Below are 16,142 nucleotides of genomic sequence, written 5' to 3'. Positions count from 1 at the left end.
CTTAGTGCACCACTAGATGCAGGACAAGAATTGGAGTTGGAACTATTACCCCAGTGTCCCAGTTGACTCCTTTTATACTTTTTTTGAGTACCAAATAGATGAATTAACAAATAAAATTAACAACTCATTAAAGGGATCCTGCAACAAAAAGTCAAAACTTCATTGTAATTTGGTTTGATAAGTTTCATTTAAGGTGTCTGAACAGATAATGCACTGCAGCCTCTGTGGTGGCCACCGGTCATGGAAGGTGTCAAACGTGTGTGTCCTTCACTTGTGTGCAAACATCCCTGTGGAAGACAGGCAGACTATTGGACCCAACCACCCCCTCAACTGCCCACTGCCTGTACCTGTCAATGGCCCACTTGACCATGCCTCGGAGCAAGCCTATGAGGAAATTCTCCTCCCTCTTGCCCCCACCTCTCCACCAGGAATAACTTCCTTTATACGTGACCCTAGTCCTAAGTCAAATATGGCTCATCATCATTGTATCTTTAACAACATTATCAACAAACCATCAACATCCTTTCTCTTTCTATGACATCTCTCTTTTTCTTCTGAAAACTTGGAAACAAAAAATCTGCCACTCTCAGCCCTGTTTGCTTTTGCCTTTATTTTAAATTTGAAAATTTTGCATCTTATTTAAATAAACCTTGGGCCCCCTATTCTGATGTTACCAAGCTATCTGTCTGTTGCCAGGCAAAACTCAATAGACTACATGACTCTCGCCATTACCCCATTTTACCTTAAATTGAAAAGTTGGTTTAAAACATAACAAACTTATAAACCTTCGCAGTAAGAATACATAATTCATATCAACTCCCATTCGCTCATCACCCCAGTGCTCTCAAGGCAGCGTTGGTTCCTGGTTAAGTAAAGCCTGGACTTTAAGAATCTCATTCTTGTTTTTAAATTTTTCTCCCACTGCTCCCCAAACCATAATCTCATTCTAAAATTCTCCAAGATATTTGTATTCCTCCAACTCTGGCCTGTGGAGCAGGAGTGTCACCAATTTTAACCACCCCAACTACGGTAGCCTTGCTTACAGGTGCCAATGCACTAAGCTTTAGAGTTCCCACTTTAGAAATATAGAAGATAGGAGCACGAGGAGGCCCTTTGCCCTTCGAGCCTACTCCACCATTCACTGTGACCATGGCTGATCATCCAACTCAATAACCTAATCCTGCTTTTTCCCCGTAAACTTTGATCCCATTTGCCCCAGCCACCAGCCAACTCTTAAATACATTCAATGTTTTGGCATCAACTATTTCGTGTGCTAATGAATTCCACAGCTCACCACTCTTTGGGTGAAGAAATTTCTCCTCACCTACGTCATAAATGGTCTACCCTGAATCCTCAGGCTGTGACTACTTCTGGTTCTGGACTCCCCCACCATTGGGAATATCCTCCCTGCATCTACCCTGTCTAGTCCTGTTAGAATTTTGTAAGTCTCTGTGAGATCCCCCATCATTTGTCTGAACTCCAGTGAAAACAATTCTAACCTAGTCAGTCTCTCCTCATTCATCAGTCTCGCCATCCCTGGAATCAGTCTGGGAAACCTTCACTGTACTCTCTCGAGATCAAGAACATTCTTCCTCAGAAAAGAAGACCAAAACTGCACACAATACTCTAGGTGTGGCCTCACCAAGGCCCTGTATAATTGCAACAACACATCCTTGCTCCCGTACTCGAAACCTCTCGCAATGCCATTTGCCTTCTTCACCGTCTGCTGCACCTGCATGCTTACCTTCAGTGACTGGTGCACAAGGACACCAAGGTCCCATTGCACACTCCCTTCTCCCAATTTACAACCATTTGGGTAGTAAACTGCCTGTTTGTTTTGGCTTTCAAAGCGAATAATCTTACATTTATCCAAATTATATTGCATTTGCCATTGATTTGTTCACTCATCCAACCTGCTCCATTGATTTGTCCACTCACCCATTCTGATGGATTTCTGCATCCTCATCACAGTCCATCCTCCCACCCAACTTGGTATCATCTGCAACTTTGAGGTGTTACGTTTTGTTCCCTCATCCAAATCATTAATATATATTGTGACTAGCTGGGGTCCCAGCACTGATCCTTTGGCACCCCACTAGTCACTGCCTGCCAGTTTGAAAAGCACCCATTAATTCCAACTCCCCCGTGTCTCTTCTTCTCATTCATTTTAGATGCTCTTTAAAACCTACCTCTTTTAGAAAACTTTTGCTCATCAGCCCACACATCTCCTATGTCCTCGGCGTCCAATTTGGAATAGGTACTACAGTAGCAGGCAATCATCTGCCATTGGTGTTGTTATAATATAGAAATGCTATAATTTGAATCAGCACCATCCTCTAATGTGCCTGTTTGGAACTCAGCAAATCCACACAGGGCAGGTTATGGTCTACACCAATAATGAAGATGGGAAACAATTGAATGTACGATTGTGGATGCATCCTAGACCATGGGACATATATCAATATGCCCACTGAGATTTGTTTTGCAAGGCACTTTGTTTCTTCATTCTGTACTTTAAAGCAAAACCCAAACTAGACAAGTAAAAGCAAAATACTGCAGATGCTGGAAAGCTGAAATAAAAACAGAAAATGCTAGAAAGGCTCAGGAGGTCTGACAGGACCTGTGGAGAGAGATTTAACATTTCAGGTCCAATATGGCTTTTCTTTGGAACTGAAATCAAATTAGACATCCCATATAAGTTTTTCTGGCCATACAGTGGTATTACTAGTACTGGACACCAACCCCAACATCGGGGGAAATATATTACATCCATAACACTGACACATTTACCTTGATGGAAATATTTACAAATGAATTAAATTTCCCTATATTGTAATAAAAATCTCTACCTTGCAATGTATTGTACTGTGTTGCAGCACAAGCTAAGAGAAGAACGTGAAGCTAAACGGACACAATTAGATAGCAGACATGAGTATGTTTTTGATATTGTGGCGACCTGTGTCCATCTGGAAAGATCTGATATTGAAGATTTTATGCTGGAAGGGGATCAAGTAAGCAAAATGTTTTGTTTGCACATAATTTGTATTTAGTTTTATTTAGGAATCAAATCTCAAAATTGTACAATATGTAGGATTACAGGATTATTAGTATTTGTTACAAACACAACATTAAGATAGACTGTATGACTTAGAGTCATAGAGGTCTACAGCATGACCCTTCAGATCACCTTGTCCATGCCGCTCAGTTTTTACCATTAAGTTAGTTCCAATTGCCTTTATTAGGCCCATGTCCCTCTTTACTAATCTTATCCAAGTAACTCTTTAAATGCTTTTTAAAAGACAAAATTGCACCCATCTCTACTACTACCTCTGGCAGCTTGTTCCAGACAATCACCACCCTCTGTGAAAACTTTGCCCCTCTGGACCTTTTGCATCTCTTGGTGGTGGAAAATATGTAACTGACTAGAATGATATAGGTTAGTTAGCATGACTGCTCAAATCAAGTAGAGCAGGGCTACACATGACCCACAATGGAAATTTGGTGCTTTATTGTTTGAGTTCAGAATTTGTGTGACTCAATATTGGATCAATCTGAACTGTTAAATTATGAACATATAAAGTTAAAAAACATATTTAGCATAATGAATCACTTTGAAGCAACAAACTAATTAAATTTATTTAGATAACATCTATCAATTAATTTTATTCTGAACACTGAGATCAGATCACTGATTCTAAGTGATTCCTGTGTCTTTTAATTAATATATTTGAAATTCTTGTGGTATTTTTACAATATCTATTGACAGGACATTTTCAGTTAGTGGGTAGTAGCACTATGTTAACCATTGTATTCAGGCAGGGTATGACTTGCAACAGGATTTATTACATTTAGCTGGCACATAATCATGTATTTTGGGGGATAGGTCAGAGGGACAAACTATGATAGATTGGTGGTTAGGTGCCAGTAGAGAAGCTGATTGTGAAGAACTGGAAAGGTTTGAATAACTGGAGAGCTGTAACAACAGTGGAACATGGCAGAGAAATCTTCAGTAAAATAGAACAATTGGTTGAATGTCCAGGATCATGGAGGAAGGGTCATGGACTGGGAGAATGCTGTGTGAAAATAGAAAATAAGAAGGCATGGTTCAAGATCCAGTAATGGGTCAGGAGATGAGTCCTCGTTGAGGAAACATTTACATATGGTGGAAAGGGGCTCAGATTGGGCATATAGTGGATCTAACAGGAGAAGCCTGGACAGGCAAGACAGAAAGAGATTGTAGTTTGACTAGACAACACAATGTAATGGAAAATGCAGCATCATTCCGACAAGCTAATAGAAGCAGAAGTCTCTTGACTGAGTAGTTTATATAGCTGCCGACAAATTTAAAGATAAAGCCATGTGGGAAGCTCAACAGAAACAATTGTGGAGCCAAAATAATTCTCCAAACTTAAATGGGTAGACACAAACCCTTGATAGCCTGACCATTTTACCAAAATGAATGCTTCCTGTGAGAAGTTATTGGTAGTTTCAGAAGAAGGATCCTGATATAAGTCTTGCAAGCATAAGATTTATTTTTCTTTCTTCAGTTCCTTTTCGAAATTTTGACTATAGATATGCATGTGTTTTTTTTTCTTTTAAGGAGGAAGGAATCCTCAGGCAGGAATTTCTCCCTAACTCCACGGCACATTTTGTGGTGGCAGATGCGGCCCTTCATTAGTTGGTGGTGGGATCTTTTGGTTCTTCCATTGTTAGTGGGGTTTCTCATAGTTTGCATCTGTGGTATGGAGTTGCCATCAATGAGACTGGGTAATCCTGCCAGTGGGAATGACTGGAAGGCTCTGCCCTTACTGTTGCAAATGCTGTGACAGTTAAGTGCAGGCTTCAGTTATGATTAAGAGCAGCTGACACTGTTTGGGGAAAGATTAGGACATATATATAAGAACCAATTTTCACCTGTGTGGAGGAACTGTGTGCAAGAGAAAATAGTTGGTAATTATGTTGGACTCAGTTTTGTGAATAAACCTATGTTGAAGGCAGCCTGCTCCAGCTTCTTTGCCAGATGGATGATCTCTGGAATAACATAATGGATGGTAAAGTGCATCAGTAAGGAACTTGCTTTTTATTGTATTTTAGTGACTTGTTATAAATTTTCCAAAATAAAGAAACTTTCTGGTTTAAAATGAATGAAAATATTTTTGGGCATCACAGGTACATTGGGACATTTGTATTTTGGTCAGTGTAGGGTTGGGGGTGAAAAGGTTGCTACATGTAGATTGAAGTTTCTTTAGAAAAATGGTAAATGCCACGTGTAATGGGAGGCAGGTCCTTTGACTCTTGGCCAGGGATGGTGCATAGCAAACAAGAGGAGAAGAATGGAAAATGCAACTAAATTTCAAAAAAAATGCTTGATTCTGTTTTTCTTTTTCAGCTGGAAGAAATTGATAACTTTTTCACTGTAGATGGCAGACAAAGCCTTCTGTTCTTCTATCAGGAAGTGGATCTTCCAGATGCAGGTTATATTTTATAGAATATGATAATAGTTGCAGTATTTCATTCAAACATTACAAAAGTTACATAAATAATAGTATGTCTTGCAGCCAATCACTGCTTTATTTAAGAAGCTGATCAAAAATTATTCCCAGTTCTTGGCTTCTTATTCTTAATATTGAGAAGAAATATATCACTTCTATTTCAACTTATTTTCTTTTGATTTTCTTTTCTCTCCAAGTGCCTTTGACTCCTCCTCCCTGTCATTCTGCCTCGTTTTACTTCTCCCCCTTTGGGTATTCTGCCTGCCTAAATTCCTGCCCAACTCCACAGTACTTATCAACCTGCTACTTTTCTGCCAACATATCAAGCTTAACTTACTGCCGTAAACCTACAACTTCCCTGAGGGCCTTTCTTGGCCTCCTTCGAAGGGTCCAGTGAGGCATTTGTCACTGCCCTCTTACAAGCAGCAACCTCAACTGTTGCATCCTTCTTTCTTGCCAACCTTCTCACACAGCCCATCCACTGGGGGCTAATCTTACCAATCATGATGCTGTCCAGTTCACCCCTTCAGGTGCTGATCCTGTAGAGTCTGCCCATGGACCAGCTATCACCACCCATTTCCACATACCTCACCAGATGTCTGTTCACAAGTGAACAAACCCTCACCATGTAGAAGCTCTTTGTCAATGTTATGGCCTGGACCAATACCCATCTGAGGGATGATGTCATCCACTAAATGAACCTGTCTGCCTGGGTGTAGCTTCTACCACTTGCCCCACCTATACTGTCAGGTATCAGATCAAACCATGTTCTGTTCCCCTTCTCTGGCACTTTACCTCATTTCAACATACATTGTTCCACTTTCTTCATCGCTTATTTAAAATCCTTGTTTTCTACTCCCATCCTGTTTACCACAAAATATTCTCACTGAGATATTTTCACTGCTCCCCCCCCACCAAGTGATATCCTATCCTCTGTCATCGCAAACTCCATCTCAATTCATCAAGTTCTCTCTCCTCTTGAGTCTACTGCACTCCTCTTCTCCCTTAACCCCTCCCTTCATATAAACTCCCCAATCATTATACATGGCAACCCTCTTAAATTTACCATGAAGCAGTTTCACAAATTTATCTTTGGAAACACAGATAAGACCATCAGTTCCTTGTGTTGCTCTCAATTTACAATAATTCCCCTTCCTAACCCTACATCCTTCTCTGCTCCCCAATTCACTTACAATTGCATGATAGCCTTTGGCCCTCCATTCACCACAGCATTTCTGCAACTGCCAGTTTGCTCAACCACATCCTCACCCTTATTTTTGATGCCCTGAACCCTATTTAAACAATTATTCTTCTTACTATGGCTGCTGTCCTTGGTACAGATCTCATCCTTAGTTCTAAGGGATGCAGATTTAAATGTTCATTGTATGAACTCGGAGGAGAGACAATGATGAAATTTTCCACTCCTTGCCATGATTCCCACAATCATGGCAAGAGGCATGTTGGCAGAAGTCAGTTTCCCTTTGGCATATTGTTCTCTTGACTTTTATGGTGGGTCAACCTGTTGCTGATTGATGTTCGGAATTGCATTTTCATACATTTTCATATCACGAATACTCAACATACAACCAACTCTCTGGAATCACGTTTTGTGTCCAAATTAAGTAACACATCAGCGGAAAATTTAAATAGCCTGATTCACTAATATATATAAGTGGCATGCACTTGGTGATTTCACTTTACCAATGATTTTGAAGTTTGTGGATGCTTCTGTTGCCTACCTTCAGCAGCAATGCTGCCATAATCTCGTTGCTTCTCAGATTCAGTGACCAACAGGCAAAAGTAGAAGGTAGTTTGGTGAGGGGGAAGGTTGCTGTAGAGGGACATAGGCCTGCCTGGGGGAGGGTGACTGGACTGTGGAAGGGAAGTCAAAGGTGTGATAGGTGGGGGTAGGCATCATTGTAAAAGAGTTAAAGGGAGTAGCATGAGACAGTTCTGAGACTGAGCCCACATTGTCAGGGGTGGAATCAGTAGACTCTCATGGAGCTGTGCAGGCCATGCTAGAAGGTCTATGCATGATATGCATGCTTTGGTCTCAGTCATAGGAAGGGGGATGCCTCTCTGGGCAGTGTCAGCTGTGCACAGCATGGTGTGAAAGGTGTGGTCAGTTGTTTAAAGATGGTCCTGGGGGTAGGGGCTTTGTACAGGTAGCATCTGCAGCCTGTAATTTTGGGGCTGGTAAATCATGGGATGGGGAGGTAATGGATGGTGTTGTGGTTGGGGTGAAGGGGTCGCTTGAAAGTTTTTTTACATTTGGTGTCAAAGGGGAGGAAGCCAGGTCGACAGAAGACATTATGATATTACCAAACCTGGGTTCAGTGGGGAGGACAGGAACATCAACTACAATGATGAATGTGCCAGGGTTGAAAGGAGAGGTACAAGACTGATCAGAGGAAAGGAAATTGGATGCAGGAACATAGGTGGGTAATGGGGAAGTTTGGAGCTGGTCTCAAACTGGAACTGAAGCACCGCCATTTTGATAAGGAGCTGGAGTGACGTAGCTGAAAAAAATCACTTGACGGGTTCTGAGGTTGTGGTGAAGGAGTTGACAACTGCAAAATGGTGGCCGATGGAAGGGACATCCTAATAATTTTCATCTGAAGACATGGTGATCAAGGCTCAAATTCCAAATAAAGGCACTTTAATGCATGAAGAACATTCTTAAGAGAGCTATTAAGGCAAAGACAGGCACATGATTTGATTGTCCACATGTCTGTCACAGAGGAATGTAAGAAGGGAAGAAGGATCAAGGGACCATGGTTGCTCAAGGCAAGCTTCCACATGCATGGTCATGACTTAGAGGACACAGTACCTGCAGTCATGAAATTAATGCAAGGCTGGGCTAATGTCCAAGCTAAAGGAGGCAGACTGACAGTAGCTTAACTGATGTAAGAGTACATGGCTGTATTGACCTTCATCAAAGTCACTTTGTGAATGTGCAGTCATGTCAAAGGGGAATTCTCAGCCACTTGAACCTTCAGGATGTGCTTCACTTGCAAGTGATGGCCTGGAGATGCCAGAGGGCAAACTGAGGGCTTTAGACTGATCTCTGGCTGGGTGATGAGAGATAGCATTATAGGGTAAGGTGCAACAGTATGTCTAATCTATTCGTTCACAGATACAAGGAGGAATGCAGGCTGCAGTCAACACTGTTTTCATGATAGCTTTGATACGAGTGAGGAGAAAGGCCCATCACCATACGGCAGAGCTCAAGGAAGAGCATTGCCCTGAAACAAGAGCCAGCAGGGTCCCAGGAAGATCCTGATGCTGGTGAGAAGGATCCACATCTGCTGAGGCATTTGGTCTCAGAAAATGCCTGTTTTATGTGGCGAATGAAAAGCACCTTTGTTGTTCTAGATTATGGCAGATCATATTTACTACAATCTCCTTGAAAATCAAATGCCACATCGACTGGGAGACTATCCATTGCCAGATGCTCTGAGGGTGACTGTGTCAGTGGATTGTTCCAGGGCTCTGCCTTTATAGAATAAGTGTCCACCATAAATGTATCAGGGAGGTGATTGATAATCTTTTCAGTAAAGCATTACATCCGTCTCATCATGGATGAAGTAAACCAGGTTGTGATCTTCTACTTCTCACAAGTTCAGGGCACCAGCGACATGTGATTTTAAGAGCTTCCTGGCAGCAGCCAGTAAGGTTCACTTAATAAATAAGGATTCTACTCTCTAAATTTCCAATCGATGCATTTTTTGCCAAGTACCCTTAGAACCTGGACGGCTATTACACCTTGAGTCAGTCCGAGCTGCCATAGGTCTTCAAGGATATTGACACATTGAGGCACAGTTTTTTAGTGGTAAGGTTAACCCCCTAAGTCACAGCCAATGAAGCCTGTTTGTTATCTCAGTATATCTGAGGACAGACACAATTTGGCATATTCAGAAAGCAAACTGTTGGCATCCTAAACAATGTGCTTTTGATATTTGGACTGATCAGGTGGGGTTCTCCAGTACTCTCGACTTAGGGATTTCCGCATTGTCGTTGTTTGCTACACTCTACACAATCTAGTACTGCCAAGGGAGCGACGAGTTGCCACATGGAAACATGGACGAGCTACACATTTCCTTGGACAAGGAGGACATGGTGAATCTGAAGAGGGCAAGAATGCAGATGTGCCACTTGAGAATGCCATTGCACAGGCACAGCTTAGAAGATATACCCCTGACACCCTCACAATGATAAGGTTCCAGGAGGGATAAAATGAGGATAAGCTAATACTTATTAGTTCTCCTGTTCCTTTTGAGGCAGGAAAGACATCATAACCTTCTTTGTCATCATAGGCAGCTCAATTAAGGTCATCAATCTCCAAAAGAATAATAACAGTTAATACTAACAATGGCTCATCGATGGAAGATTAAATATGTGGCTTTTCACAATGGCTTTAACTCTCGATTCCCAGACTGTTAAAATGGCATCAAAGATATGATTTACCTCTGAAGTCTGCTGTCTCACTTTAAATCTAGTTACTGCAGGTAGTCTTTTTAACTCAAAACACATTGGCCCATAACTTTCTGGTTCCCCAGTGTTGCATTTGGTTGGGGGGGGGGAGGTGGGCGGGTAGCGCATCAATGCCCTCTAGGAAGTTCCCACATAAGGTTTTATCCAGCAATTGTTCAAAAGTACTAATTTCCTCTAGACAATTGGGCTCGAACCATCCCACAAATGCGATTTAAATTACCAATTTTGGATGGTTCTGCATGTGTTATTCGAATAGTTACTCTGAAAGAGTCAGAATGAAAAAAGGTAAATATCTAAACACAGCCTTGCAGGGGACATCTCATGCTCGTACATGGCCCTCACCCATGGGACCCACCACAGCACTCCCCTCCTGATCTGACCCAACTCCTTCTTGGTTCTAACAACCTCCCCCACTTTGACCACTCCCTCATCTCCCAACTCAACCTGCCCTCTTCACCTCCCACTCTACTGTGGCTCCAACCCCATCCACTCTGCCTTTGGCTCAAACTCCACCTTCTTCTGCACCTCCTAGATTCTGAAACCCCCTTGACCCCCCCCCCCCCCCCCCCCCCCGCCCTGACCTCTGACCACCCCCATCTGTGCTAACACCACCTCTGCCGTGAGCCTTTTCCCAGTCTGACCCCCCTCCCTCTGCTCCAACACTGCACTTCTGAGCTCCCCTACCACTTGTCTGTCCCACCCACACAAATCTGTCCCATTCTCTCCGTGGTCAGCCAGCCCACTCCTTCCCAGTCTGTCCCCCTTCCTGGTTCCATCTCCTTTCCCAATTCCCCCACTTTCTGGTTTCCCTCCTCCCACCCCCACTTCGTGGGCACCCCCAACCTTCCCAGCTTCTCTCCCCCCATCCTAGTCTCCAGGCTACTGCTGTAAAAGGGAGCCTTTCTTTCCTTTCTGCGCCCCAGTTATTTTGCAGTGATGCTGCCGAAGGAACGCTGCACTGCTCCTGTCTCATCCAACCTGCAGCAAGAAGATTGGCCGAGACAGAGCTTTCCAAATCCCAGCAGGGTTAAGTCTGTCAAAAATGGCAATCCGACAGAGATTGCTATTCTGTGGAAGTTACGGACATTCGTTTACTCTTCCTTGAATTCTTCTAAGCAACACCTCAGTTGTCTTAGACATCCTTTCTGTTCCAATTTTCTGGTTAACTGGATTGTATCTTGTTTCTTAGGAAGCCTGCATCTTTGTAATTCCCTTATCATGTCCAGCTTCACCTGGCAGAATTGAGAGATGTTCACTCCCCGGTGTCCTGTCTCCAACTGCAATATATCCAGCTTAAACTAAAACATAAAAGCTTTCTCTATCCTAGAAGGGCCTCTCGTTGCTAAGCAATGGCCACATGGTTATGCCTTTTATTTATTTTTCATGCTGTAATCCTTTTCAAGCACAATTCAATCACAGTTGGAACTTATCCAAACCCCCTACATATATAAACACCTTTATCCAGCATGAATCTACCTATATGTTTTACCTTTCCAGGCACAGAATGTTAAACTTAACTCAGTGAATACTATTCCTATTCTAATATTTACCAAAACAATTATAATCCTTTAAAAATTACTTTTATTTTCCTAAAACATCTCATGACCAGTTTAAGATGCATCAGTAGAGACCTGGGAACTAGAGAAATTTGATTATACGAGAAAGCTAAAGAGCTGACTGAAACTAACCTTTGAGGATTGGGGAAAAACTAAACAAAACCTAGATATTGGGTTCTGAGTGGTTAATTGTATTCAAGATTGTTTACAGTTGCATTAATCTTTATCCATTTTGAATGATGTCTGGATGTTACGCAATATCTGTATACTGGTCAAATAAGCATGAAGCACTGGACCACTGTCAGAAATAATGAAATAATTTTAGAGAAGTTTTGTGGCACACAATGTTTTTCAACTATTGTTTTCTTTTGTGACCTAGTTGCTCTTGGAGCAAGTGGACCTGTGCCAGGATCTTTGAGTTGTGGTAAAACATTAAAGCTGTTCCTTGCTGATGGGAAGCAAGCTGCTTTGACTGGAATTTGTATTGCCTTTCTTCGAGGTAATGCCAGCAGAGCCATTACATATGAAAACATATACAGGGTAAATATTTTAATTTTCACTCTCACACTTTAGTCATTAGTGGATTTTGACCCAGATACTGTGATATATCTCAAAGTCAGATTGGTGTGTGGCTCAGAGGGAAACTTGGTGGTGATGGTATTTCCATGTACACACTACCCTTCACCATTTAGGTGATTGAGGTTGCAGATTGGGAGGTGTTGCCAAAGAAGCCTTGGGGAGTTGCGGCAATATATTCTGTAAATAATGCACAGCAACCACTGTAAATTGATGATGGAATGGACAGACACTTAGAACATAAGAACATAAGAAATAGGAGCAGGAGTAGGCCATCTAGCCCTTTGAGCCTGCCCTGCCATTCAATAAGATCATGGCTGATCTGAAGTGGATCAGTTCCACTTTCCTGCTTTCTCCCCATAACCCTTAATTCCCTTGTCTGTCAAAAACCTATCTACCCGTGACTTAAATATATTTAGTGAGGTAGCCTCCACCACTTCAATGGGCAGAGAATTCCAGAGATTCACCACCCTTTGAGTGAAGAAGTTCCTCCTCAACTCCGTTCTAAACTGCTCCCCCTTATCTTGAGGCTGTGCCCTCTGGTCCTGCTGTCCTTTCTGAGCGGGAAGAATCTCTCTACCTCTACCCTGTCCATCCCTTTCATTATCTTATACGTCTCTATAAGATCCCCCCTCATCCTTCTAAACTCCAATGAGTACAGACCCAGTCTATTTAGTCTCTCTTCATAGTCTAACCCCCTCATCTCCGGTATCAGCCTAGTGAACCTCTTCTGCACTCCTTCCAAGGCCAAAATATCCTTGCGCAAGTGCGGCAACCAAAACTGCACACAGTACTCCAGCTGCGGCCTCACCTGTACAGTTGCAGCAAGACCTCCTTGCTTTTATACTCTATCCCCCTCGCTATAAAAGTCAACATCCCATTCGCCTTCTTTATCACCTGCTGCACCTGCAGACTGGGTTTTTGCGACTCATGCACAAGGACCCCCAGGTTCCTCTGCACCGTAGCATGCTGCAGCTTTTCGCCCTTTAAATAGTAATCCCTCCTGCTATTACTTAGACTAATGAATGAAGAGAATTACTTTCTCTTGGATGGCATTGATCTTCCTGAGTGTTCTTGAAGCTGCACCCATCCCCAGTGGAGAATATTGCAAAGCATTCTTTATTTGTGCCTTGTAAGTAATGGAAAGGCTTTGGGAAATTAGGAGATGAGATACTCCCTGTTGAACTTTCAGCTCTATGCTGTAGTAATCATGACATTTCTATGGCTGGTTCAGTAGAATTTGTAGTCAATGGTGTCTTCCAGGATTTTAATGATGGATAACTTGGTAGTGTCACTGATTACAGGGAGATGGTTTAGTGCGCTGTTCTTGAAGATGTTCATCATCTGTGCAACAATTGTTACTCGCTACTTGTCAGTCTAAGATTTGCGGTGGGCAGCATGGAATGCTTCATTTTCTGAACACTGTACAATCACAGAGAACAGATTAACTTCTGACATTTAAACCAAGTGTAAGTAATTGATAAAGCAACTGAACATAGTTTAGCATAAGACACTACCTAAGGGATTCCTACAGCAATGTCCTGGGGTTGAGAAATTTGCTTTCCAAAAAACAAAGCCACCTTCCTTCTGTGGCAGATATGATTCCAGTTTATACTTGATCTTAACTGAATTCAGTTTTACTGGGTCTCCTTGGGGCCACACATGAACTTGATGCCTTAATGTCATTCTCAGTCCTTAAAAATGAACGATTATATGCACTATGTATAATGACTAAATTATTCTTTGGACTTCTATTTGAAGCTGACATCTAAAGACCAAGAAGGCTGTGTTTCTCTCAGAACTCATGAATTTAAATGATATCTTGTGAGAAGTCTACAGATGGTAGATGTGGAAGCCATTATACTGCTAAGTTGAAATTCTTACCAGCATTATTTGTCGCAATCAGCTCACTCATAAAATTCTCCTCTACATAATTTAACACTAATTTAATTTAAATGGGCTAAAGAACGCATTAAAATGTGCTAATAATCTGCACATTCCTTAGAGTTGCTCCTGTTCTGCTGCTCTTTCTTAGCTGGAAGTACAGTAGAAATCGCATTTGCTTGTGTAAATGAGATTTCTCCTAAATATCAGTAAAGTAATGCCAATGGAGTTGGACTCCATTGAATTTTAATTCTAATGAATTTTAAGGTAATTTTAGCACAAAAGCAAAGTACTGCAGATTCTGGAAATCTGAAATAAAAGCAGATAAACTGCAAATACCTCAGAAGTTCAGGTGGCAACTGTGGAGAGGGAAACTGAGTTAATTGCCAGAATTCTACTACCCGCCTGCCTTGGGAGTCAGAGAATGGGAAGGTCCATGGACCTTGGGCAGGATTTTCTGATCTCTAGTTGAGCGAGGCTGTAAAATCCTGCCCAATGTTTCAAATTGATGATCTTTCAACAGAAATGGTACTGCCAGATATGTTGAGGGTAATTGAAACTCTAATGTTACCTAAGTCTGTTTGTGACTCCAGTCACAAGCTTCAATTTTCTGTAATATGCTGTAAATTGCTTTGATTTTATCTTTTTATACTATAAATTTAGAATATACACTGATGACTTGTCGCCATATCTGGGGATAAAGAGAAAAATAAATTTGTCTCTTTCTTTCCTTGTGTAGTTGTTTTTCTGCTCTTCTCCCACCCTTGAATTCTATCTCCTTTTTTTTGTTTGTGTTCCATTCTATATGTCTTCTTCCTCCTTTTCCCTGTATTACTCACAAGTTTCATTGTTCTCTATCTCCAGCTCTTTCAGCCATTTTCTCACTGTTTCTTCTCCTCCTGTCTTAAAGAATAACTTGCATTTAAATATTCTGTTTAACGTTGTGAAACATCCCAAGCGCCTTCTCTTCTTTCATTCTCTTTAAGCCTCAGGGAAGGCTAACCGAACAGTCTTTTTTCAAAAAGGCATAAATTAGCGTGCATTTCTTGTAAAATTTAACGTTGCCTTTTTTGTTTAAGTAAAATGTATTTTCTATTTTCTAGGAAGTAAGTTTCAGTGTTTTGGATGCTGGAAGGACTGGGTTGTTGAAATCTATTGAACAGTTATTGAGTGATGCATTTATACCGGTGCTGAAGAACATGAACCAAGGATGGGGAGTGCTGAACAAACCTGAATCCATGGCAGTTCGACAGGGATTTCTCAATTCTCTAGATGGGTTTGTCGGTGCCCTCTCTACAGCACAACAGAATCTGGCCAAGGAGGTAAAAAGTCTAACTCATACTAAAATTTCTGTCTACTATAATGGCTTTAGAGGAAAAATTAATCCAGCAATGAAATGCTGGACAAGTTTCTACTGGCTGTTTCCATTATAAATAGGAAATGAGAGAGGAAGAGTGATGTGGTCAGGCAAAATAAAGGAAAGGTTGAAGGAACAGGAAGGGAAGAGATACAAACTGGGAGAGGGAGAAAAGGAATATGGTGAAAGATAGAAACAGAAGGGAGAAGTAGAGGGTGAGATTGGAAAAATATAGGGTGGATGAACTCATGCTTCAGGGAATGGGTGAGACAGGTATATGATTTGAAAAATGATGTGGAGATGCCGGTGTTGGACTGGGGTGGACACAGTAAGAAGTTTCATAACACTAGATTAAAGTCCAACAGGTTTATTGGAATCACTTGCTTGAAACTCACCTGATGAAAGAACAGCACTCTGAAAGCTCATGATTCCAAATAAATCTGTTGGACTTTAATCTGGTGTTGTGGAGACTTCTTACTGATTTGAAAAATGGATTAATATTTGAAGAAGAGGATGACATACAGCTTTGGGGAAGGGGTTCTGATAAAATGTGGTGTTCACATAATGGGCTAAAAGGCCATTTTCTGTGTTGAATTATCTACAGTTCTCTCCACAAGTGCCAACTAAATCTATTACAGAAATGTGGTACAGTAGTTCAGTGGTTGTGAGTGGATTAGTAATCCAGTGGACTGCATTAATAATCCAGAGACACAAATTCAAATCCCATCGTGGCATTTGGGGAATTTAAATTCAATTAAATAAATTAATAATTTGGAATGAAAA

The 16,142-nt window shown here is 41.6% G+C and overlaps 1 protein-coding gene across 1 annotated transcript in view; it reads left to right on the top strand.

Annotated features, from left to right (window-relative positions):
• The first annotated feature begins 208 nt into the window (after nucleotides 1-208).
• Nucleotides 209-16,142, top strand: part of LOC145342419 (dynein axonemal heavy chain 5-like) — a 230,601-nt gene continuing 214,667 nt past the window's right edge. Inside the window, exons 1-5 of the mRNA XM_080187984.1 lie at nucleotides 209-310; nucleotides 2,874-3,011; nucleotides 5,390-5,474; nucleotides 11,934-12,082; nucleotides 15,106-15,324. Of these exons, the coding sequence (XP_080044110.1) occupies nucleotides 209-310; nucleotides 2,874-3,011; nucleotides 5,390-5,474; nucleotides 11,934-12,082; nucleotides 15,106-15,324 (693 nt within the window). The remainder of the gene's footprint in view (nucleotides 311-2,873; nucleotides 3,012-5,389; nucleotides 5,475-11,933; nucleotides 12,083-15,105; nucleotides 15,325-16,142) is intronic.

This window comes from Carcharhinus amblyrhynchos, chromosome 4 (assembly GCF_965287045.1).
Source record: "Carcharhinus amblyrhynchos chromosome 4, sCarAmb.v2.hapA, whole genome shotgun sequence".
NCBI lineage: Eukaryota > Metazoa > Chordata > Chondrichthyes > Carcharhiniformes > Carcharhinidae > Carcharhinus > Carcharhinus amblyrhynchos.
Note: the sequence above shows the minus strand (reverse complement) of the source record. Positions and strands in the feature narration are given on the sequence as shown.